The 24,895-nt window shown below is 37.8% G+C and overlaps 1 protein-coding gene across 5 annotated transcripts in view; it reads right to left on the reverse strand.

Moving 5' to 3' along the window:
* Positions 1-24,895, reverse strand: part of NCK1 (NCK adaptor protein 1) — a 76,372-nt gene that overhangs the window by 6,900 nt on the left and 44,577 nt on the right. For 2 of the 5 annotated variants that reach the window (XM_019962042.2, XM_019962051.2), the window contains exon 2: positions 12,688-12,931. In XM_019962042.2, the coding sequence (XP_019817601.1) occupies positions 12,688-12,913 (226 nt within the window). In that variant the 5' untranslated portion in view covers positions 12,914-12,931. Of the gene's footprint in view, positions 1-9,240; positions 9,834-12,687; positions 12,932-20,686; positions 24,557-24,895 lie in introns of those variants that run through there. The other 3 variants (XM_070794398.1, XM_019962047.2, XM_019962054.2) reach the window with 3 other exon arrangements.

Genomic DNA, 24,895 nt, shown 5'->3' on the forward strand with positions numbered 1-24,895 from the left:
AATAACAATGAAATACCATTTTACATCTTACTAGGATGGCTATCAGTTCAGTTCAGTCCCTCAGTCCTGTCCGACTCTTTGCAACCTCATGAATCGCAGCACGCCAGGCCTCCCTGTCCATCACAACTCCCGGAGTTCACTCAGACTCACGTCCATAGAGTCAGTGACGCCATCCAGCCATCTCATGCACTGCCGTCCCCTTCTCCTCCTGCCCCCAATACCTCCCAGCATCAGAGTCTTTTCCAATGAGTCAACTCTTCGCATGAGGTGGCCAAAGTACTGGAGTTTCAGCTTTAGCATCATTCCTTCCAAAGAATTCCCAGGGCTGATCTCCTTCAGAATGGACTGGTTGGATCTCCTTGCAGTCCAAGGGACTCTCAAGAGTCTTCTCCAACACCACAGTTCAAAAGCATCAATTCTCAGCCTTCTTCACAGTCCAACTCTCACATCCATACATGACCACAGGAAAAACCATAGCCTTGACTTGACGGACCTCTGTTGGCAAAGTAATGTCTCTGCTTTTGAATATGCTATCTAGGTTGGTCATAACTTTCCTTCCAAGAAGTAAGCATCTTTTAATTTCATGGCTGCAGTCACCATCTGCAGTGATTTTGGAGCCCAGAAAAATAAAGTCTGACACTGTTTCCACTGTTTCCCCATCTATTTGCCATGAAGTGATGGGACCAGATGCCATGATCTTTGTCTTCTGAATGTTGAGCTTTAAGCCAACTTTTTCACTCTCCACTTTCCCTTTCACCAAGAGGCTTTTTAGTTCCTCTTCAGTTTCTGCCATAAGGGTGGTATCATCTGCATACCTGAGGTTATTGATATTTCTCCTGGCAATCTTGATTCCAGCTTGTGCTTCTTCCAGCCCAGCATTTCTCATGATGCGGTCTGCATACAAGTTAAATAAGCAGGGTGACAATATACAGCCTTGACATACTCCTTTTCCTATTTGGAACCAGTCTGTTGTTCCATGTCCAGTTCTAACTGTTGCTTCCTGACTGGCATACAGGTTTCTCAAGAGGCAGGTCAGGAGGTCTGGTATTCCCATCTCTTGAAGAATTTTCCACAGTTTATTGTGATCCACACAGTCAAAGGCTTTGGCATAGTCAATATGTTTTCCTGGAACTCCTCTTGCTTTTTTGATGATCCAGTGAATGTCGGCAATTTGATCTCTGGTTCCTCTGCCTTTTCTAAAACCAGCTTGAACATCTAGAAGTTCATGGTTCACGAATTGCTGAAGCCTGGCTTGGAGAATTTTGAGCGTTACTTTATTAGCGTGTGAGATGAGTGCAATTGTGCGGTAGTTTGAGCATTCTTTGGCATTGCCTTTCTTTGGGATTGGAATAATAAAACCAAATTAAACCAAACCAAAAAAAAAAAAGGAAAATAAGTGTTGATGAGGATATGTAGAAACTGGAACCCCTTTTACACTACTGGTCAAAATGCAGAATGGTACAAATGCCAAGGGAAACAGGTGATGGTTCCTCAAATGTTAAATACAGAACTACCATAATTCCACTCCTAGGTATATACTCAAAAGAACCAAAAACAGGAATTAAAACAAATACTTGTGTACAAATGTTCACAGCTTCCTAGTCACAATAATCAAAATGAAGAAATCACCCAAATGTACATCAACAGATGGATGGATAAACAAAAACGTGGTATATACCCATATAAGGCAATATTCAGTTCAGTTCAGTCAGTTAGTCGTGTCCGACTCTTTGCGACCCCGTGAATCGCAGCACGCCAAGCCTCCCTGTCCATCACCAACTCCCAAAGTTCACCCAAACTCATGTCCATCGAGTCGGTGATGCCATCCAGCCATCTCATCCTCTGTCATCCCCTTCTCCTCCTGCCCTCAATCCCTCCCAGCATCAGGGTCTTTTCCAATGAGTCAACTCTTCACATGAGATGGCCAAAGTATTGGAGTTTCAGCATCAGACCTTCCAATGAACACCCAGGACTGATCTCCTTTAGGATGGTCTTGATGAAAGTGAAAGAGGAGACTGAAAAAGTTGGCTTATGGCTCAACATTCAGAAAACTAAGATCATGGCATCTGGTCCCATCACTTCATGGCAAATAGATGGGGAAACAGTGGAAACAGTGTCAGACTTTACTTTTTTGGGCTCCAAAATCACTGCAGATGGTGATTTCAGCCATGAAATTAAAAGATGCTTACTCCTTGGAAGGAAAGTTATGACCAACCTAGATAGCATATTCAAAAGCAGAGACATTACTTTGCCAACAAAGGTCCATCTAGTCAAGGCTATGGTTTTTCCAGTGGTCATGTATGGATGTGAGAGTTGGACTGTGAAGAAAGCTGAGTGCCTAAGAATGGATGCTTTTGAACTGTGGTGTTGGAGAAGACTCTTGAGAGTCCCTTGGACTGCAAGGAGATCCAACCAGTCCAGTCCATCCTAAAGGCAATATTCAGCCATAAAAGGGAAGAAGCAGTGATACATGCTACAACAGTATACACTTTAAAATGGTTAATTAATTTTATTAACTTTACATCATAAAAATTACTCAAAAACAGTGTGCTGAGTGAAAGAAACTCGACACAAAAGGTTAATATTGTATGATTCTATATTATCTACTCTGGTTATGTCATATAATGATTACATATTAAACAACATAGCCAGAGTAGGTAACTCTGTATAGACAGAAAGACGATTATTGGTCGCCAGGGGCTGAAGAGAAGGAGTAATGGGAGCAACTGTTGAATGGGAATAGGGTTTCCTTTTGGAGTGATGAAAATAGTCTGGAATTAGACAGATGCGATGGTTGCACAACACTGTTAATGAACTAATAACGCTGAATTATACACTTAAAAATGGTTAATTACCTTCATGAACTATACATTATAAAAATTACTTTCTTAAAAGATTCCCACGTCAATTTCTTAAAGTCATCATGTGTCCTTTCTGCCAAAACTTTCCATTTCTACTATTCATGTTCTAGTTCAGGCCCATGTTGTGCTTGAGCCGTCACTACCCTCTAGTTTTCTTTTCCTTTTTCTTTTACTAATCCAGTCTATCTGACTTAAACCCATCACCCATATCATCCAGTCTAACTTTATATTACAGCTACAATTACATGACCTATTGTAGCACAAGCTGGAATCAAGATTGCAGGGAGAAATATCAATAACCTCAGATATGCAGATGATAACACCCTTATGGCAAAAAGCGAAGAGGAACTAAAGAGCCTCTTGAAAGTGAAACATAAGAGTGAAAAAGCTGGCTTAAAACGCAACATTCAAAAAACAAAGATCATGGCATCCAGTCCCATCACTTCATGGCAAATAGATGGGGAAACAATGGAAACAGTGACAGACTTTATTTTCTTGGCTCCAAAATCACTATGAACAGTGACTGCAGCCATGAAATTAAAAGATGCCTGCTCCCCGGAAGAAAAGCTATGACCAACCTAGACAACATATTAAAAAGCAGAGACATTACTTTACCAACAAAAGGTCCATCTTCTCAAAGCTATGGTTTTTCCAGTAGTAATGTATGGATGTGAGAGTTGGACTATAAAGAAGCTAAGCACTGAAGAACTGATGCCTTCAAACTGTGGTGCTAGAGAAGACTCTTGAGAGTCCTCTGGACTGCAAGGAGATCAAACCAGTCAATCCTAAAGGAAATCAGTCCTGAATATTCATTGGAAAGACTGATGCTGAAGCTGAAGCTCCAATACTTTGGCCACCTGATGTGAAAAACTGACTCATTGGAAAAGATCCTGATGCTGGGAAAGACTGAAGGCAGGAGGAGGAGGGAATGAGGATGAGATGGATGGAGGCTGGATAGCATCGCCGAATTGATGGACATGAGTTTAAACAAGCTCCAGGAGTAGGTGATGGACAGGGAAGCCTGGCGTGCTGCAGTCCATGGGGTCTCAAAGGGTTAGACACAACTGAGCGACTAAACTGAACTGATTGCGCAAAAGCCAATAGTGGCTCTTCTGCCTAATAAATTACAAGAAATACTGTGCCTAGAGCTTCCCTCATAGCTCAGTTGTTAAATCATCTGCTTGTAATGCAGGAGAACCCGGGTTCAATTTCTGTGTCGGGAAGATCCCCTGGAGAAGGAAATGGCAACCCATTCCAGTATTCTTGCCTGGAGAATCCCATGGACAGAAGAGCCTGACAGGCTACAGTCCATGGGATCACAAGAGTTGGACACGACTTAGTGACTAAACAACAACAACTGTGCCTAGAGTCTACAGTCCTCTACAGACTGTCTTCAAACCTTCATTTCCAGGCTTATGTTATAGACTATAGAAAACAGTAGAGGCCTTGAAACATTATAGGCCTTTGGGTTCACATCCCAGGTATGTGTCTTATTAACCATGCCATCTTGAGGAAGCTATTTCACTTTTTGGAGCTTGTGAACAGCACTTATCATGAGTGTTATGAGAACTGAATACAATAATGTAATAGCACAGTACACAGGAGTAAATGTTAAATAAAAGCATCTTTCTGTAACACCCTGCGTTGAAACTACTCTAAAGTTTAATAAAAATGTGGAAATATCTAATTCATGACTTTTCCCAAAACCTTATTAAAAATTCTGTCTTTTAAAGAATCTACCCATTCAAGAAGCGTCATTTCAAATAACAACTTTATTATCTTCTTGCTTTGTGTTTTTCAACATCCTTCATTCTCCATCCTCAACTCCCATGATATATAAGCTCTCCTTTTTTAAAAAATATTTTTATTTAGTATTCTGTATTTCTGAGGTACTTGTATGCTAGTATTTCCTGTATTTATCTTTTAACCCTATCTACAAGAATATAAGCTTTCGGAGAGGATCATTTTACTATCTCACTGATCTTTTGCATTTCCTATATACTACTTATAACTGTACAGATGGAAGATGATCAATGGGTTTATTAAATTGATTAAATTGAATATTGATATAAGCAAATGCAAAATTTAAATCTGAAAATGAAGACTAGTTCTAAAATATTTTTTTGATTCTGAAAAAGATAAATGGTCTAAGACTAATTATACCTTGTCCAAAAAAAGAATGAAGGATTTCTAGACAGACCCAACAATTAAATCCCAAGTGGGAAACAATCAAAACAACTTATTTTAATCTTAGAGGCCAGAAACAGTTCACAGAAAATATAAACTTAGAATATCTGTTTTCTGTGCAACACAAAGTCCTGTTTATCATGTGGATGATACAAATGCATGCAAAATTGATAGTTTGCTTTTTCCCCTGCTTACAAATCTTTAGGAAGGGCTTGTTTCCACTGCTTAAAAACATTCCTTCTAATCTCATGTTTTATCAATAAGAGAGTAGATGCAAATGCACTTTTCAAAATTATACAAATGTAAAGTATTAGTATCTCAATTTCTCAAGTATGTTATAATCAACAATTAGATCATTCCAACAACACAGGGCTTCCTGGATAGCTCAGTTGGTAAACAATCCGCCTGCAATGCAGAGAAGATCTGCTAGAGAAGGGATAGGCTACCCACTCCAGTATTCTTGGGCTTCCTTGTGGCTCAGCTGGTAAATAATCTGCTTGCAATGCAGGAGACCTGGGTTGGGAAGATCCCCTGGAGAAGGGAAAGGCTACCCACTCCAGTATTTTGGCCTGGAGAATTCCATGGGCTGTATAGTCCATGGGGTCGCAACAGTCAGACACGACTGAGTGACTTTCACATCACATCACAACAACAAGCAGGCTCCTTCAGATTAATGTATAATCTTTTCTAAATTTTTCTCAACTTCAGCTGGTTCATCACAATCCTAATTTTAATCAGACCCTTTTGCAGCAAATCCTGCCAATCCATTACTTATCTGACTCTAACACTATAGTCATAAATGTAATGTGTGCACTAGGAAAACTCTTTAACAAGAGACCCTAAGTTTAAATTTCAATGGTGCTACTTACAGATTAATCAGAGCTTGGTCAAGTTATTTAATCTTCTTTAAACTCTAGTTTCCTTGTTTGTGAAATGTGGTGCGTAGTAACTACCTATCTCAGAAAAATTTTGTAACGAATTTTTAAAAGTTTATATGGAAAGCACTCAGCACAGTGCATACACAGCATACAGCGGGCACTCAATCAATGGTGACTATTATCAATATTTTCCTACCTCCTAGTGCTTCCGGAATTTATTTTTTCAAATATAAGCATTTTTTTTTACTATACTTTTTTTTCCACTATTTTTATTATTTTATTTATTTTTCTTTACTATTTTTATTATTTTATTTTTTTACTATAGCATGAAATAGCTGGACATGGCCAGGGTTGGGAGGGAAATACTCAGGTTCATGAACTCAGGATGTGCATAACTCTGAGGTAGTCATTTTTATCATTAGCTTTGTTTAAAAAAACCAAAAGCATTAGTATAGCTTTCAGTCTTCCCCTCACTCACACTCTTCCCCTTCCACTCCAATCCACTAGTCTTCTTTCCTCCTATAGCACCATTTCTTGACCAAAACAATGTACTATTAACTCCTCAAAAGTTTTTAAGAATCTAGTGAAGCACTGTGAATATTCCATCTTTATAAAATGGTTGTCCTCTCCTATAGGATAGTTAAGGCAAATCTTTGTACCGATTAATTATTCATTATGTAACCTGGTTTCCAAATCCTTTGATAAACCTTATGCCAGTATTTGGAAGCACCTGGGTTTCTCAAAACCCCTGTTAAAGTATAGCTCCCCAAAATGAATAGACTGTGTCATGTTTTATTTGGCCAGCACACACTGCAGCCCTTCACCTGAGCACCTCATAAATTTGAATCAATACCATCATATAACATGTTGAGAGTTTTTTTAGCACATACATTATCACAGCAGCTCCTGCTAAGTCTTTTACTCATGTAAACCACTGCCAGGACAGATTCTCAGCAATTTTTCAATCCCTTTAAAAAAGTTAATGTAGCCTTTTACATTAATGTCTGTCTCTATTAATCTATTTCTCAGTTTGTAGCTTTCAAATGTATTTCTGAACTCAATGTGCTAGTTACACTTTCATCATTAGGTCTTTACTTTAAGGATGTCATTTCCCCTCCATCTAAATCACACAGTAAATAAATGCTCGACAGAATGAGTCTGACGGGGGGCACTTCCGTGGTGGTCCAGTGGTTAAGAATCCCCCTTCTAATGCAGGAGAGGTGGGTCCAATCCCTGGTCAGTGAATGAAAATCCAATATGCTGTGTGCAGTTAAGCCCACATGCCTCAACTACTGAGCCCCACGTGCTCTGCAACAAGAGAAGCCTGTGTGCCACAATGAAGACCCGGCACAGCAAAAATAAAAGAATAATACTGATCCTTGCTAATTCTTTAGGGAACTATAATTCTGTTATGTTCCTATTTCTTGAAAACCAGCTTCTCCCTTATGGATTTCCCCCTGATTTCTATGATACACGTAAGGCTGATCAGCTGTGTACCAGGACTATAAGACTTTCAGAGTCAGTAGGGAATTTCCAAGATCATCTGGTCTTGCCCAACTCTCTCCTTTACAAATAAGAAACAGGAAATCAGGAAAGTTATACACCCTTGGCCACATGGCTAATAACTGATATATCTGGGAGGAGAATGAAGGAATTCTAAATATTATAAATGATGTTCTTTCCAACAGAGGTTTTTATTTAATATTTTTTTGTATTTTTATCAGTTTACCTGATTTATATGAAATAAGATAAATTACTGCTTTTTATTATTCTCTGCTTTATCTGAAACAATGCCCTTTCTGTTCTCAAGGGTTCTAAGTTGCCTACCACACAAGGAGCACAAATATTGTTTCCTCTATGTTTCAAGTTCGTTCAGGGAAAACAGTAGGTGAATAGCCTATTTCTATTCTAACAAGCTATAAAACTAAATTAGTAAAATTTCGGCTTACTGTAAGCAGTGAGGAACAAATACTTTGGCTATCAATCTCAAATCCTGACTCTAAGTCTACAAACGTATTTAAGAATAACTATCAACTTTCTAAGATTCAATAGAATGATAATTTTATATTATATTGATGGTATATATTAAACCACTGTATCAGTGATACAGTATATCCTTTTTACATCACTTCTAGTTGGTTTATGGTCAGTATCACTTAAAATCAAACTTAAGAAATATTAACAATAAATAACCGTCACCTACCTCCCCATCAGAATCTAAGTTCTGTGACAATTAGTTTTTATCTGGCCTACAGTAGGTAGGTTCTCAATAAAAATGTTGATAAATGAATGAATGAATAAACTCTTTAAAAGGAAAACTAACCCCCAAAAATGGATCTAAAATTTTAACAACTCCCCAAAAAGTAACCAAGAGAGACATATTCCAGAAGGATTCATCTGGCCACCAAAGTTACCGAAAAAAAATGAATGAGTCTTAATATTATAATTATAGCTTTTTTGACAATGAAGTGCCTGATCCCTTTCCATTTTGCTCTTTGCCCCAAAATCTCCTGACAGGTTACTCTGTTTCCTTAGACTCCTTACACATAAGAGAGTTCTACAACAATTTCTCTGTTCATTTTTCTAGAACCACTGAGCAACTGTTCAAAGAGACCAAATCAAATTCACTATCACAGGAGTATACAAAGGCTATCAGCAGATCCGCAATTTAGGTTCTTTGTTAGTATCAGAATCACTTTAAAACCTCGACTCAAAGCAATCCAAGTTCACTATTTTCTGTCAATGTTTTCAAATTCTTTGTATGCAGCTGCTCTCACAATTCATTTCAAACTATCAAATCTCACATTAACCAAAACAGCAATTTCTAGCAATCTGACACTGATTAAATTAAAATACCCTCTATACTGGCGCTTTCATTAAGCATTATCTTCTACATCAGTCCTCTCAAGTCTAAGTAAAAAGCAGTAACAGTATCATGTTACTTCAAATGCTGAGGATGAAGGAACTTGCTCACTTAAATCCTTTTTCTCCTCCTAAAATGTTTACAATTTATTTAGTTCATTTCAAATGTCTACACTAAGTTCAGAGAACTACATCAAAGTCAAATCATTTATACTTTCTCTATTTGTTATTTAAATACTGATATTAAAATTTTGAAATTATTTTACTTATCAAGTCAAAGCTATTAATATCTGATGTACTGCCAATCACTTAGCTTATGATTCACAAACATAAAGCACCAGCCTATATAAACCCACCATGTTCTCTCCTTACAGTTTTCCTTTAAATTCACAAACTGAAAATTCTAATTCAAAAACAAGAAAGCTATAGATATAATAAACAGATTCACTTACTGAAAAAATCTTTAAACACCTTTAGCCAATTCATCTTGAAAAAAAAAATCCCGTGTTCTCTTTCGTTAGTTTGTTAATACAGCAGGATAATTTTCAGTGAACTTCCTGGTTCTGCAACACTGAAACTCCCCACACCCCATCCATGTGACTTGGCCCACACCCAGGCAATAGAAAGTTTTCCTAAGGCTTTCCTCTTGCCAAAACATTCTTTCCCTGAATGCTAACAGAACTTATAAAACAAGGATATCATGATGGCCACAAATATGACCTTACTATTCAGATTTATTTTGGAAAAAGTTTTAAAGCACATATTTAAAGCATATTTTTTTCAGTAGTTGAAAATATATTCATGTATTCATTCTTTTTTAATTGGAGTAGAATTACTTTACAATGTTGCGTTAGTTTCTGTTGTACAACAAAGTGAATCAGCAATATGTATATCTATATCCCCTCCCTCTTGGAGCTCCCTTGATCCTACACCCCCAACCCACCCATTGAGGTCATCACAGAGCACCAAGTTGAGCTCCCTGTGCTGCTCTGCAGGTTCCCACTAGTTATCTGTTTCACACGTCTAAGTGTATTTCTGTCAAACCTAATCTCCCAGTTCATCCCACCCTCCCCTTTCCTAACCTCTTCTCCCAGAGTTCTTTATGTCTGAATCTCTATTCCCGCCCTGGAACTACATTCATCTGTACTATTTTTCTATTTCTCATCATGTATTCATTCTTTTCTTTGTTTTCTCCTTTTTTTTCTTAACCTTCGAACAATATCTCCATCAGCACAATCATTGTGAAACAAATCCATTAGTTATATGGAACATTTAAGTTACCAAAACAGGATTCAGAAACCTGGAGAAAGGGGAGAAGGCTGTCCACCCAAGGCAAAAACTGGATTTACATCATTATACAGGCTAACTGTAGGTCACTACCTTAAAACAGAATGTTTCCAAGTACTTTGGAATAGACAGCAATAACTGTAATATAATACAATGATATTAAGCCTAGAACTTAAATAGATAACAGTCTCAATAATACAGTCTCAAGACAGTTAAAAAGATACAGTCTTGAGACAGCTAAAACTGTCTCAATAATATCAGAAAATAGTATGGAAGGTTTCCCAGGAGTATTAATAACAAAAACTGTATCTACTAAAGCTTTTGCAATTTATATGAAGTTGTATCTAAAACTGGGATTTTCTCCTTGCTCTATATTAGTTTTTTCACTGTCTTTTGTTAATTACCGTCACCTCTGCTATAGTCTCAGGATACCACTATCCTTTTTTAAAGGACATGAAAGTTTATCTAGGTGTGTCCTTAGTCCTTTCTGTGCCTTCATCACTATAAAGCATATTTTGACAGAAGTCACCTTAATTTTCTCAAACACCCTTAATCAATATACTTTAAATAAATATCTAATTATTTACAAAATCATAAGTATTCCTGGTTTTAACTTTGATCTCTTCAACCATTCAAGGACAATCTCTTTCCAACTGTCTTCCATTTAAAAACTAATATTAAATAATTAACTAATAACAATGACCTCAAAAATCTCAAAAAAAAAAAAAAAAAAGGTAAGCCTAGTTAAAGCATTTAAATGTGTGGATAATAACTTCATTTATTAAATTACCTTTAGAACAGAATAACAATAATGCTGAGTAAGAAATAAAAATTAATATAAAGCAGTCAATAATACTCCATGTTCAATCATGTCACATTATTCTCCAAAGTCACATTATTGTCAAACTATCTTTTTCAAGGAGAAATTATACTTTTTCTTCTACATATACACCAAGAACTATTAAGTAACAGCATGCTTGCCTAAATACCTGAGGGAAATTATGTCCCTCCCAGTTCCTTCCTGTTAGCTAAGGAGAATTCTTTAAAAAGAGAGAGACAGACTGGTTCTGATCTGTGCATATTTCCTTCCTATCACAGCTTGGCCAAGCCCAACATGAAGTAGATTCCCCTATTTATGGCCCTAAGGGAAGGTCAGTAAAAACAAAATTTACAGTTACAGGAAGAAAGAGAAACAAAATAAGAAAGATAAGCTTTGTAGATGCTAATATATGGCAATGATCCACAACTTAAAACTCTTTTATCAAACATAAGAACAAGATGAATTTGTTTTTAAAAGCAAATATCAAAATGTAAGCCATTATCAGCCTGCTTATTTAACTTATATGCAGAGTACATCATGAGAAACGCTGGGCTGGAAGATGCACAACCTGGAATCAAGATTGCCGGGAGAAATATCAATAACCTCAGATATGCAGATGACACCACCCTTATGGCAGAAAGTGAAGAGGACTTCAAAAGCCTCTTGATGAAAGTGAAAGAGGAGAGTGAAAAAGTTGGCTTCAAGCTCAACATTCAGAAAACTAAGATCATGGCATCTGGTCCCATCACTTCATGGGAAATAGATGGGGAAACACTGGAAACAGTGTCAGACTTTATTTTTTGGGGCTCCAAAATCACTGCAGATGGTGACTGCAGCCATGAAATTAAAAGACGCTTACTCCTTGAAAGGAAAGTTATGATCAACCTAGAGAGCATATTCAAAAGCAGAGACATTACTTTGCCAACAAAGGTCCGTCTAGTCAAGGCTATGCTTTTTCCAGTGGTCACGTACGGATGTGAGAGTTGGACTGTGAAGAAGGCTGAGCGCCAAAGAATTGATGCTTTTGAACTGTGGTGTTGGAGAAGACTCTTGAGAGTCCCTTGGACTGCAAGGAGATCCAACCAGTCCATTCTGAAGGAGATCAGCCCTGGGTGTTCTTTGGAAGGAATGATGCTAAAGCTGAAGCTCCAGTACTTTGGCCACCTCATGCGAAGAGTTGACTCATTGGAAAAGACTCTGATGCTGGGAGGGATTGGGGGCAGGAGGAGACGGGGACGACAGAGGATGAGATGGCTGGATGGCATCACCGACTCGATGGACATGAGTTTGAGCAAACTCCGCGAGCTGGTGATGGACAGGGAGGCCTGGCATGCTGCAATTCATGGGGTCACAAAGAGTCGGACATGACTGAGCAACTGAACTGAACTGAACTAAAGCCATTAGATGTAAAATCCATCAATGTATCCTGTAAAATAAGTGACCTTAATGACAAGGAGGATATTCTGCATCTCATTCATTTATCCCCATCTCAATTATATGGAGAATCTGTCTAAACTCCAATAGGTACCTACGGTTCAAGAAGCCCCTGACAGAAAATCAAGAGTGCGTTCCACTAGCTAGATTTACAGAAAATGACCTTCACTGGTCTTTTTGAACACACCTGACTTGAATACACTTGCTATGAGCCAAACTTATCTCGCCTAGCTGAAATCCCAGCTTGGGATGTTCTAGTCAGTTCTGCCCACTGATGCCAAAATTCTGTACAAAGAATGAATTTCTAGCATTAATTAGAAAGTATCGCTGTTCTTGTTTTAAAACAAAAATAACTTACCTAAGGTATCTTTTAGGTTTTTTACGATAGATGCTTTCCGAGCACTGTTTTTCCTTTCCACATAGTTAGAAGGCACAAAACCCGTTTTATTCATGGAATTTCGAACTCGCCACCAGGACTTTGAGTCATCCAGAAGCCACAGTCTCTCATTCTTCTTGATGTTCAGCTCTTGCTCTTGCTGGGCCACATAATCAAACTTGGCTACCACCACCACCTCTTCTGCCATTTTTCAGCACCTTCTGCGCTGCAACCACACAGAAAATATTTTATGTAAGGTTGAGAAGTTGTCCACATGCTTGTCAAGAGAAACACACCGAAGAACCTAAAGTAGTGAATGGTTAAAAAATAAAAATAGGGAAAAAAATTAAAATACCAGGCAAATACTAATCAATACAGAACTGGTATAGATATATTAATAACATACAAAAAGACTTTAAGGCAAAGCTATCACTAGTGATAAGGAAAGTCACTATATCCTGATAAAAGGTTTTATTCAATATACAAAACAGCTAAGCTTATGTGTACCTATTAATATGGGTTCAAAATAGACTGACAAAACAAGAAAAAACTGACAAATCCATTGTCGTAAAGGTTTAACTTTTAACATATTTATCTCAGTAGTAAATTAAGAAGACAAAAAATTAGAAAGGTTAAAGAAGAACTGACATCATAACTATTAAGTATGATGCAATAAACATACACAAATATAACTTCCAAACAGAAGAACACAAACAAGAGTATGTACAAAATCCAATCAAATGCCATAAAAATCTCTACACATTTTTTGTGTACTTGGTATCCTAAGTCATATTCTTTGACAATCCTAACAAAAAGATAGCTTTTAAAAAATCTTATAGGTCTAGAAACTTCTAAAAACTGATGTGGAGAAGGAAATGGCAACCCACTCCAGTATTCTTGCCTGGAGAATCCCACGGACAGAAGAACCTGGTGGGCTATAGTCCATGGGATCACCAAGTCAGACACGACTGAGCAAAACAATAACAACAAACACTGATGAGCCAGAGAAGAAATCTTAACAGAATTTTGAAAATACTTGTAAGTAAAATTAAAGACTATACGAATAACTTTGTGTGATGCAGCAAAGGAGAATATAAAAAAGAGATCTGTAGTTATACATAGTTACATCAGAAAAATAAGAAAAGTTAAAAATAAATTAATGAATGGATCATCTGTCTTCAGTTATAAAAGAACATAAAGAAAACCAGGTAAAAGGAAATAATAAAAATAAAAGCAGAATTTAATGAAACAGAAAGCAAAAAGACATAGAAGAAAGGCTCAAAACAAAGTTAGATGTCATGACTAAAAAATGGACATAGTTCTGACAAGACTAAAAAATGAAAAAAGGAATAGAGAGCCCAGAAATAAACCCACACATCTATGGTCAATTAATCTTCAACAAAGGAGGGAAGACTATGCAATGGAGAAAGACAGTCTCATCAGCAAGTGGTGTTGGGAAAGCTGGACAGCTACCTGTAAATCAATAAAGTTAGAACACACTCTCATAATGCCATACATAAAAATAAACTCAAATAGCTTAAAGACTTAAATATAAGATATGACACCATAAAACTCTTAGAATATAAGCAAGATATTCTGACATAGATCGTACCAATATTTTCTTAGGTCAGTCTCCCAAGGCAATGGAAATAAAAGCAAATAGGACCTAATCAAACTCATAGGCTTTTATACAGCAAAGGATACCACAAGCACAATGAAAAGATAACCTATGGACTGGCAGAAAACACCTGCGAGTGATGCGACTGGCAGGGGCTTAATTTCCAAAATACACAAACAGCTCATACAACTCAGTAAAAAAAAAAAAATCAAAAAATGGGCATCAGACCTACATGCATTTCTCCAAAGAAGACATACAGATGGCCAACATGCACATGAAAAGATGCTCAACACTGCTAAACATCACTAATTATTAGAAAATGCAAATCAAAACCGTAAGGAAGCACTATCTCACCTTGGTCAGAATGGCAATTATTGAAAGGTCTACAAATAACAAATGCCAGAGAAGGTGTGGAGAAAAATCCTATACTGTTGGTGGCAATGAAAATAGGTGCAGCCACCATGAAAAACAAGATAAGGTTTCCTCAAAAAAAAAAAAAAAAAAAACCAGAAGAAACTAATAATAGAGCTGTTATATGAGGCTACAATCCCACTCCTAAGCATATATCCAGACAAAACTATAAATAAAAAAGATACACATACCTAATGTTCACTGCAGCATTACTTACAATAGCCAAGACATGGAAATAGCCTAAATGTCCATGGAAACAGGAATGGATAAAGAAGATGTGGTATATATACACAGTGGAATACTACTCAGCCATAAAAAGAGTGAAATAATGTCATGTACAGCAACATGATTAGACCTATAGACTATTACACTAAGTGAAGTACATCAGAAAGAGAAAGACAAATACCATATGACATCACTTATTAAATATGACACACTGAGACTTCCCTGGTGATCCAGTGGTTGGGAGTCCACTTGCCAGCACAGGGAACAAGGGTTTGAACCCTGGACTGGGAAATAAGATCCAACAGGTTGCAGAGCAACTGAGCCCGTGTGCCCATGCTGCAACAAGAGAAACCACAGCATCGAGAAACCCGCACACCACTAGAAAATAGCCCCACCCACTGCAGCTAGAGAAAGCCCATGTGCTACAACAAAGAGCCTCATGCACTGCAATGAAGACCCATCACAGCCAAAATAAAATTACTTTAAAATGATATAAATGAAATTATCTATAAAATAGACTGACAGACCCAGAGGAAAAACTGTCGAGGCTGTCGAGGGCAGGGCACATGTGTGAGGGAGCTTGGGATTAGCAAACTATTATGTATTGAATAGATAAACAAGGACCTACTGTATGACACAGGGATCTATATTCAATACCCTGTGATAAACCATAATGGAAAAGAATATGAAAAAGAACATATATAAAACTGAACCACTTGGCTGTACAGCAGAAACTAACACAACCTTGTAAATCAACTATACTTCAACAAATTTTTTTAAAAATGAAAAAAAGAAAAAAGTACACCCAAATATAAATAAAAAAGGAGTCATAATTATAGATGCTAGACATTCAGAAGCCACAGCAATATTAAAATCTTTCTCAATATATATGAGAAAAAAGTAAATGTACAAATTTATAGAAAAATTAAAGTAACAAAAGTAGTAAAATTGAATTAGTCATTAAGAAATCTTCCCATAAATGAAAACACCAGGGTCAAATAGTTTCACAGGCAAATTCTATTAAAATTCAAAGAACAACAACAAAAAAAGGAACAAATAATTCCAACTTACACAAACTCTTTTAGAATAAAGAGAAGAAATGTTGCAACTTAAGTCATAAGTCACTCCTGAACCTAGATTAGCTCTCTACTTTCTTCAGAGAGATTATTACACATAAATAGCTACCCCTGGTTTAGCAAGCAAATAAATTCTGCTTCTGCTTATTGAACAGCATTCTGTTTTCTCAACAAAGAAGTTAAGTTCTTCAGTATATTCAGAAAAATCCATTTTAATTTAGAATTCAACAACCCCTAGCATTCAACTGTATCTACAAGGAAGATACATTTGGGGGGTTATTGCAAAGGACTCAAAACCTACCAGTCTTCTAAAATAATGACTCAAGTATGGTCAGTTCAGTTCAGTTGCTCAGTCATGTCCAATTCTTTGCGACCCCATGGACTGCAGCACGCCAGGCCTCCCTGTCCAATGCCAACTCCCGGAGTTTACTCAAACTCATGTCTATTGAGTTGGTGATGCCATTCAACCATCTCATCCTCTGTCGTCCTCTCTTTCTGCCTTCAATCTTTCCCAGCATTGGGGTCTTTTCAAATGAGTCAGTTCTTCTCTTCAGGTGGCCAAAAGTATTGGAGTTTCAGCTTCGGCATCAGTCCTTCCAGTGAATATTCAGGACTGGTTTCCTTCAGGATGGACTGGTTGGATCTCTTTGCAGTCCAAGGGACTCTCAAGAGTCCTCTCCAACACTCTTCGGCGTTTGGCTTTCTTTATAGTCCAACTCTCACATCCATACATGACTAGTGGAAAAACCATAGCTTTGACTAGATGAACCTTTGTTGACAAAGTAATGTCTGCTTTTTAATATGCTTTCTAGGTTGGTCATAGCTTTTCTTCCAAGGAGTAAGCATCTTTTAATTTCATGGCTACAGTCACGATCTACAGTGATTTTGGAGCCCCTCAAAATAAAGTTGCTTACTGTTTCCCCATCTATTTACCAGGAAGTGATGGGACCAGATGCCATGATCTTCGTTTTCTGAATGTTGAGATTTCAGCCAACTTTTCCACTCTCCTCCTTCACTTTCATCAAGAGGCTTTTTAGTTCCTCTTCTCTTTCTGCCATAAAGGTGGTGTCATCTTCATACCTGAGGTTACTGATTCTTCTCCCAGCAATCTTGATTCTAGCTTGTGCTTCATCCAGCCCAGCGTTTCTCATGATGTACTCTGCATATAAGTTAAATAAGCACAGTGACAATATACAGCCTTGATGTACTCCTTTCTCAATTTGGAACCATGTTTCATGTTGTTCCACGTCCAGTTCTAACTGTTGCTTCCTGACCTGCATACAGGTTTCTCAAGAGGCATGTCAGGTGGTCTGGTATTCCCATCTCTTTCAGAATTTCCCACAGTTTATTGTGATCCACACAGTCAAAGGCTTTGGCATAATCAATAAAGCAGAAATAGATGTTTTTCTGGAACTCTCTTGCTTTTTCCATGATCCAATGGATGTTGGCAATTTGATCTCTGGTTCCTCTGCCTTTTCTAAATCCAGCTTGAACACGTGGAAGTTCAAAGTTCACGTACTATTGAAGCCTGGCTGGGAGAATTTTGAGCATTATTTTGCTAGCATGTGAGATGAGTGCAATTGTGAGGCAGTTTGAACATTCTGGCATTGCCTTTCTTTGGGATTGGAATGAAAACTGACCTTTTCCAGTCTTGTGGCCACTGCTGAGTTTTCCAAATTTGCTGGCATACTGAGTGCAGCACTTTCACAGTATCATCTTTTAGAATTTAAAATAGTTCAACTGAATTCCATCACCTCCACTAGCTTTGTTTGTAGTGATGCTTCCTAGGGCCCACTTGACTTTGCATTCCAGGATGTCTGGCTCTAGGTAAGTGATCACACCATCAAATTCCAAAACAATATGACTATGATATTTTGAAAAAAATCCTACTACATTAAAAGTTCAAGGGGGATACACATCAAACTGTACAGTGGTAGCCTCTCTGAGTGGTTAAGACTTTCATTTCCCTCTCTACACTCCATATATGTGTGTGGTTTGAATATTTTTCATTCACCATTACTTGATTTTTTAAATGTACTATAAAAATAGAGAAAACGAACTGAAAGCTTGCTAATCAGAACAGGCATCCAAAACACAAAATATGGATGAGGAACATGGGGCAAGTAACATAAAAAAATTTAAGAGCAGTTAGGTTGATATAAAATGCAATCTGCTTTCCAGCAGAATTACATTCAAAATTTAAACAATTACATTCTAAAACAAAAACAAAACCCACTATAATTTAGCTTTCCTCTGATGACCATCTCTCAGTTAAGGACCAGATAGAAGAGCTAACTTTAGAGTTCAGATAGTGGGGAAAACTCTGCATCTTTGAGAACAAGTCACAAAGTGAAATGACATGACACTATGAGAGGGACAGCAACTGAGGCAACCTGAGAAAAGAAAAGTAAATGTTTCCCATCTCACACTTGCCCTGGAACAGATACTCAGAGGAGAATTACAAGTAGTAACATTTGCACTATTTTAACAGCCATTTCTCTCTTGCTATCTTTTATCCAAGCTTAGTTTAAATGACCTAAATTTAAAATGTAGTGACTCCACTGCACTTTTTTTGATCCAACCCAGAGGGCTGGTTGTAAAGACTGTCAATTAATATATCACAGTTTCCTACAAAAGCTTCAGCTCCATATTTCCAACCACACTAACAATATTTGCATTGGGATGTTCTCTGCCCGCATTCTTGCTTTCAGGAATGAGATTCCTATCCTTTTGTCTCTTCCTTGAGCCTAGCACCTAAACCGAAGAGCCTCACCAAACAGTGTCCAATTTCTCCCTGACACCGAGTGTTGGATTTCCATTATAAAGCTGTCCACTAATTCGCACTGACTGCCTGCCCTGCTCTCATCATATAAACATCATGGACCTCGCACTTGACATAATTCTCACCTTATAGCACCCACATCCTGTTTGTCTTTTTTTCCTGGGCTTATTTCCTCATCTTAGTTTGTTTTTCAAATTCACTTCCAATCTCATTCCCAAACTGGATCTTCACACACTCACTAATCTGGTTACCACAAGGACAGAACCAAGTTGGAATTAAAGAACTCAATCATTTCAATATGTCACTAAAGACAATATGAAATTTACTGTTCTAGGAATCTTCATAAATTATACCCTTCATTCTGACTGGAAAGGGATCAACGAACTGAGTTAGAGAACACCTACTGGCTTAAAATGAAAGGTTTCTACACCCTCACAAAGGCTGAGAGTTGTTAAAAATATCTAACTCTATACACCAAGGAACATTTACTGAAGGTCTATGATTCAGGCATATCCTAGCATTTCCCTCACAACAATCATTCAAAGTATTATCCTCACTTTATAATACAGATATTAAGAAATTAAATGGCTTTTCAACCTGTGAAAATAAGCAGGGGAAACTGGGAGTCAACTGGGAGTCAAATACATGTTCTTTTCACTCCCCGCCCCGAGTTCATGTACTTTTGATTACTGCTGACTCTTAAGGAACAGAAGAGGAATACACAAGTTATAAATACATGGAAACCAATTACCTACTAAATCAATAATTCTCAAGCTATTTGGTTTCAAAACCCTTTCACATACTTAAAATCTGAAGACTCAAAGAGCTTTTATCAATATTTACCATGAAAATTAAAGGTAAGAAATTGTTAGGGCATTTTAAATTCAATTAAATATAATCACATTTAAGTCAATATGTTTTAACATTTTAAATGAAAATTATATTTTCTAAAACAAAACGTTAATGAAAAGAGTAGAATTATTTTACATTTTTTGCGTTTCTTTTAAAAATGTCTGACTATTTAATAGAAGGTGGATTCTCCTGTTTCTACATTTACTGTATTACAGTGTTGTTTTGGGCTTCCCTCATAGCTCAGTCAGTAAAGAATCTGCCTGCAATGTGGGAGACCTGGGTTCAATTCCTGGGTCGGGAAGATCCCCTGAAGAAGGAAATGGCAATCCACTCCAGTATTCTTGCCTGGAAAATCCCATGGACAGAGGAGCCTGGTGGGCTACAGTCCATGAGGTTCCAAGAATCGGACACGACTTAGCAACTAAACCACCATCAATATTATTTTGGCTGAAAAGAAAACCTGGTTTCACATAAATGCATAGCTGGAAAAAGGGAAAGAGTATTTTAAAAGTGTTTTCAGATAACTGTGGATTCTATTTTGGTACTATACCAAAACACAACAAGCAGTAGAGTTTCTTAAAGACTAGTTTCTAATGTGGAATTTAAAACTTTATCAGTGAACTTTTCCATACCGTTTTAAATATTAAAAATCATTGGCCCAAGTATTTTTAATTTCAGGAATGATGACTATAAATAAGCCTGCTGCAAACCCTCTCTCCAACTGATCACAACCAAAATCTCCATGAAAAAGATGCAAAGAATCAGCTAACTAAGGACTCTGGGAAGTATACAACAGGTAGCTTGAAGAGGAAAATCAACTTGAAAAAAAGATCAATACACAGATTTCTCTTTGAATATATGAATTTCCTTTGAAATTTGACTGAACAATAAATTTCTTTTTGGTCACCCCACCACACACACACACTTTATTTCTTAGCTTTGACCTAAAACTAAGTGGAACAGGAAACTGTGCAGCAGGTACAATAAGGAAAAACCTCATATGGAAGAGCAGCTCACCTGGCCAAAGCACTGGGGGGAAAGGCTCTGGAAAGCCAGAGTGGGTAAGTTCAGCCCCTGAGGTGGTTTTCTTCTTTCCCTCCTCTCCCAGCCGTGCCCCAAGGCCGCCAACGGTGCCTCTGCATTACTGCCACAATGGTGGAGAGAGCATATATATTAAGACGGCGAGAGGGGACTTCCCTGGCAGCCCAGAGGTTAAGCCTCTGCACTCCCAATGCAGAGAATGTGGGTTTGAGTCCTGGTCATGGAACTAGCTTCCCACATGCTGTGCGGCACAACCAAAAGAGAAATAATTTTTCTTAAAAAAGAATCCAAAGGGACACCTATGCTTTCTCTAACCACTTCACCCTGAAGGCAGGCATAGTTGTGCCCAAAACTGAGCAACAACATGGGAGACTGAAACTGTACGTGTTGTTGTTCAGTCACTAAGTCATGTCCAACTCTTTGAGACCCCATGGATTGCAACACACGAGGCTTCCCTGTCCCCTTCTCTATCTCCCTGAGTTTGTTCAAACTCAGGTCCACTGAGTCGGTGATGCCAACCAACCATCTTATCCTCTGTCATTCCTGTCTCCTCTTGCCTTCAATCTTTCACAGCATCAGGGTGTTTTCCAATGAGTCAGCTCTTCACATCTGGTGGCCAAAGTATTAGAGCTTCAGCATCACTCCTTCCAATGAATATTCAGGACTGATTTCCTTGAGGATTGAATGGTTTGATCTCCTTGCTGTCCAAAGGACTCTCAAGAGTCTTCTCCAGCATCACAATTCGAAAGCATCAATTCTTCAGTGCTCAGACGTCTAATAAGAGAACTCAACTTTTCTGGCTATAGGAACTGGAGGATATGGGGAAAACGCCCATGAAAGAAGAGTAGAAGAATGTAATCTATGACAAAGACTTCTTCTTGACCAAATTCTAGTCAGGCTCCTCTGAACCCTCTTCTTGACTAGGCCTCAAATTTGATCTATAAAAACTGCAGACTCTCAGCATAAATGCTTTGTCATAAATGACTTCTCACACTAACAGACTTGAACAAACACTAGCATAGTTTCCAACAACTTATGGTTCCATCCCTAAGATGACTCCTCCAGCCCCCTTAATTTCCTGCCTGAGAAAGTTCAGTGTTGCCAGAAGAATTTACTGTTTGTTCCAGCTAAACCTTGATGACAGGCCCCTGAAATCCCTCTTAGAGCAGTTACTTTAGAAAGCTTGCAATTATAAATACTTCCTCTGCCCCTCTGAGATAATAATTGTCTACCACCTAAAACTGCTTTTTCAAGAACCGTAGAGCAATCTGTTTAAAATACAAACATTCAAGAAGATAATTCTCAATCTTGTTCCCAGACCCTGTAGGACAGGGACTGAACTTTGGTGGGTGCCTTGCTCTAACTTGGTGGCCCACTCCAGTATTCTGGCCTGGAGAATTCCATGGACAGAGGAGGCTGGTGGGCTACAGTCCAAAGGGTCGCGAGAGTCAAACACAACTGAAAGACTTTCACTTAGCTCTAAAACCTGCACCACTGCCTCTGTTATAAAGAGAAGTTTATTTCTCCTCTGGATAAGTAACAATTACAAACCCAGGTTCCCCTAGGCATATGGACCAACCCCACTTCAACACCACTGGATGCCTTTCCCTTAGCACACTCCAGTTTCTAAAAAGCCTCCTGCCTTTTGTTTTGACAAAGTTGAATTCTCTCTTCCCTATTGTAATATTTATTGAATAAAAATTATCCTTAACACTTCAACTAGTATTGAGCTTGTGAAATCTTTAATATCTATAATTCTAATTATGAACCAACGTAAGTACTAAACCTCCACCAAGTTGGACATTCATGGAATTTCCAAAGAAGTATTACAAAAGCACTGAGAACTGAAATACAAAATAAATGCCGCCCAAGCCCAGTCCATCCATGACCGGTGCATACAGCAAACAGATGCAATCAATACAGCAAAGGTTTAGAAACTGAAACTGATATTGGAACTATTGTCCATCAAAACCAAGTAAAAACTGCTCTGAACCTAACCAGACCGACGCCTGCTTAAACAACAGCAAATTCTCCAAAGCATTTTAACAGGATCCAAATTCTCACACCTAAATGTCCAGTATATAACCCCAAATTACCCAACATATCAAGAAGCAAGAAAATTTGGCGGAAAATTGGAAGAAAAGGACAACCAATAGATGCCAACCAATAAATAACCCAGATGTTGGACTTATCAAAAATCTTAAAGTAGCCAATATAATCGTATTCCATTAGTAAAGGTAAACACTCAAATGGAAAAATAAATCTGAGAAGCTGCTATTAAATAGAATCAAATGTAAATGTTAGAATTAAAAAATCACAATATTTGAAATAAAAACTTCACTGGATAGAACGCAGAATCAAGATGGCAGATGTATTCATTTTCTATGACTGCTGTAACACACTGGGTGGTTTAAAAAAACCAGAAATTTATTCTGTCACAGATCTGAAGGTCTCAATCAAGGATACAATCAAGAAGTCTGAAATCAAGGTGCTGACAGAACTGTACTAGCTCTGAAGGCTCTAGGGAACAACCTGTACTTTGCCTCTTTCAGCTTTTGGCGGCTGTAACATTCCTTGCGGCTGCATCACTCTGGCCCTGTGGTTATAATGCCTCCTCCCCTTCTGTCTCGCAAATCTCCCCCTCCCTCACTCTTATAAGCACACTTGTCACGGGATTTACAGCTTACCAGATAATCCAGGAATTTATCCTCCTCAAAATTCTCAAATTAATCACACCAGTTTATCACATAAGGTAATATCCACAAATTCCAGAGATTAGGAAATGAACATATCTTTTTAAAGGGTCCCATTCAGCAAAATACCACAAAGGGAAAACTATGTAAACCTGAAGACAGATCAATAAAAATTATCCAATCTGAAAAACGGAGAGGGGAAAATATTTTTGAAAAAGAAAAAAACAGGGCTTCAGGGACCAATGAGACAATATCAAAAAAGCTATTCATGTCTTTGGAAACCCTAAAGAAAAGCTATTGGTGCAGAAAAAAATACTTGGAAGAAACAGTAGTTGAAACTTTCCAAAAGTAAGCAAAAGTCAAGAACTTATAGATTTAAGAAAATAAGCAAACCCAAACAGGATAAATTCAAATCATGTCCAAGCCCATCATAATCTAACTGCTAAAAACAATAAATAAAAGAAAAATCTTGAAAGCAGCCAGAGAAAAACAACATATTACATACAAGTTGGTGGTTCTCAGCTGGGGGTTATTTTACATCCCTGGGGATATGTTATAATGTCCAGAGTCATTTTTCTATCATCATTGCGTGGGGTGGGAGTGCTAATGGGTATAGGCTAGAGATACTGCTCAACATCCTATGATAAATGGGATAGGACTCCACAACAAGAAATTATCCTGTCCAAAGTACTAAAGTTGAAAAATCCTGACATAGGGAGCAATTTGAATGAAATGACTTTTCATCAGAAACCATGAACCATATCTTAAAATGCTGGAAGAAAACAACTGAAAATTCAGAATTCTATATTCAGGGAAAATATCCTTCAGGAATGAAATGAAATAAAGATATTCTCAATGAAGCAAAATAATATCAGTTTGTTGCCAACACCCTAGCTCTAAAAGAAATGTAAAAGAAGTTTCAAGGCTAAAACTAGTAAAAAAAAAAAAAAAAAAATTGTATCAGAGGGAAATGAAACTTCAGGAATGATGGAGGAGTAATAAAAATGCGAACTATCTGGGTGAATATAAGAAGACTGATTTTCATCTCTTAAGATCTTCAAAATATACACAGCTCTTGAAAGGGAATATTATAACATTTACATGGAGGAGCTTTCAACCTATATATGTACAATTCATATGACAATCATCATGTAAGTGGATAGGGCAATGGAACCTAAACAGCTGTTAAGGCTTTATGTTCTAGCTTAAGTTGTAAAATATAAACTTAAAAGATATACGAGGAGGTGGGAGGGTGGGGGTGGGGGGAAGAAGGGGTAAAAGTGTTAGTCACTCAATTGCATTCAAGTCAGCAACCCCATGAACTGTAATAGCCCACCAGGCTCCTCTGTCCATAGAATTCTCCAGGTAAAAATACTGGAGCGGGTAGCCATTTCCTTCTCCAGAGGATCTTCCTGACCCACATGGGTTTCTTGCATTGCAGGTAGATTCCTTACCAACTGAGCCACCAGGGAAGTATAATGTTTAATTTAAT

This window comes from Bos indicus, chromosome 1 (genome assembly GCF_029378745.1).
Source record: "Bos indicus isolate NIAB-ARS_2022 breed Sahiwal x Tharparkar chromosome 1, NIAB-ARS_B.indTharparkar_mat_pri_1.0, whole genome shotgun sequence".
Lineage (NCBI taxonomy): Eukaryota > Metazoa > Chordata > Mammalia > Artiodactyla > Bovidae > Bos > Bos indicus.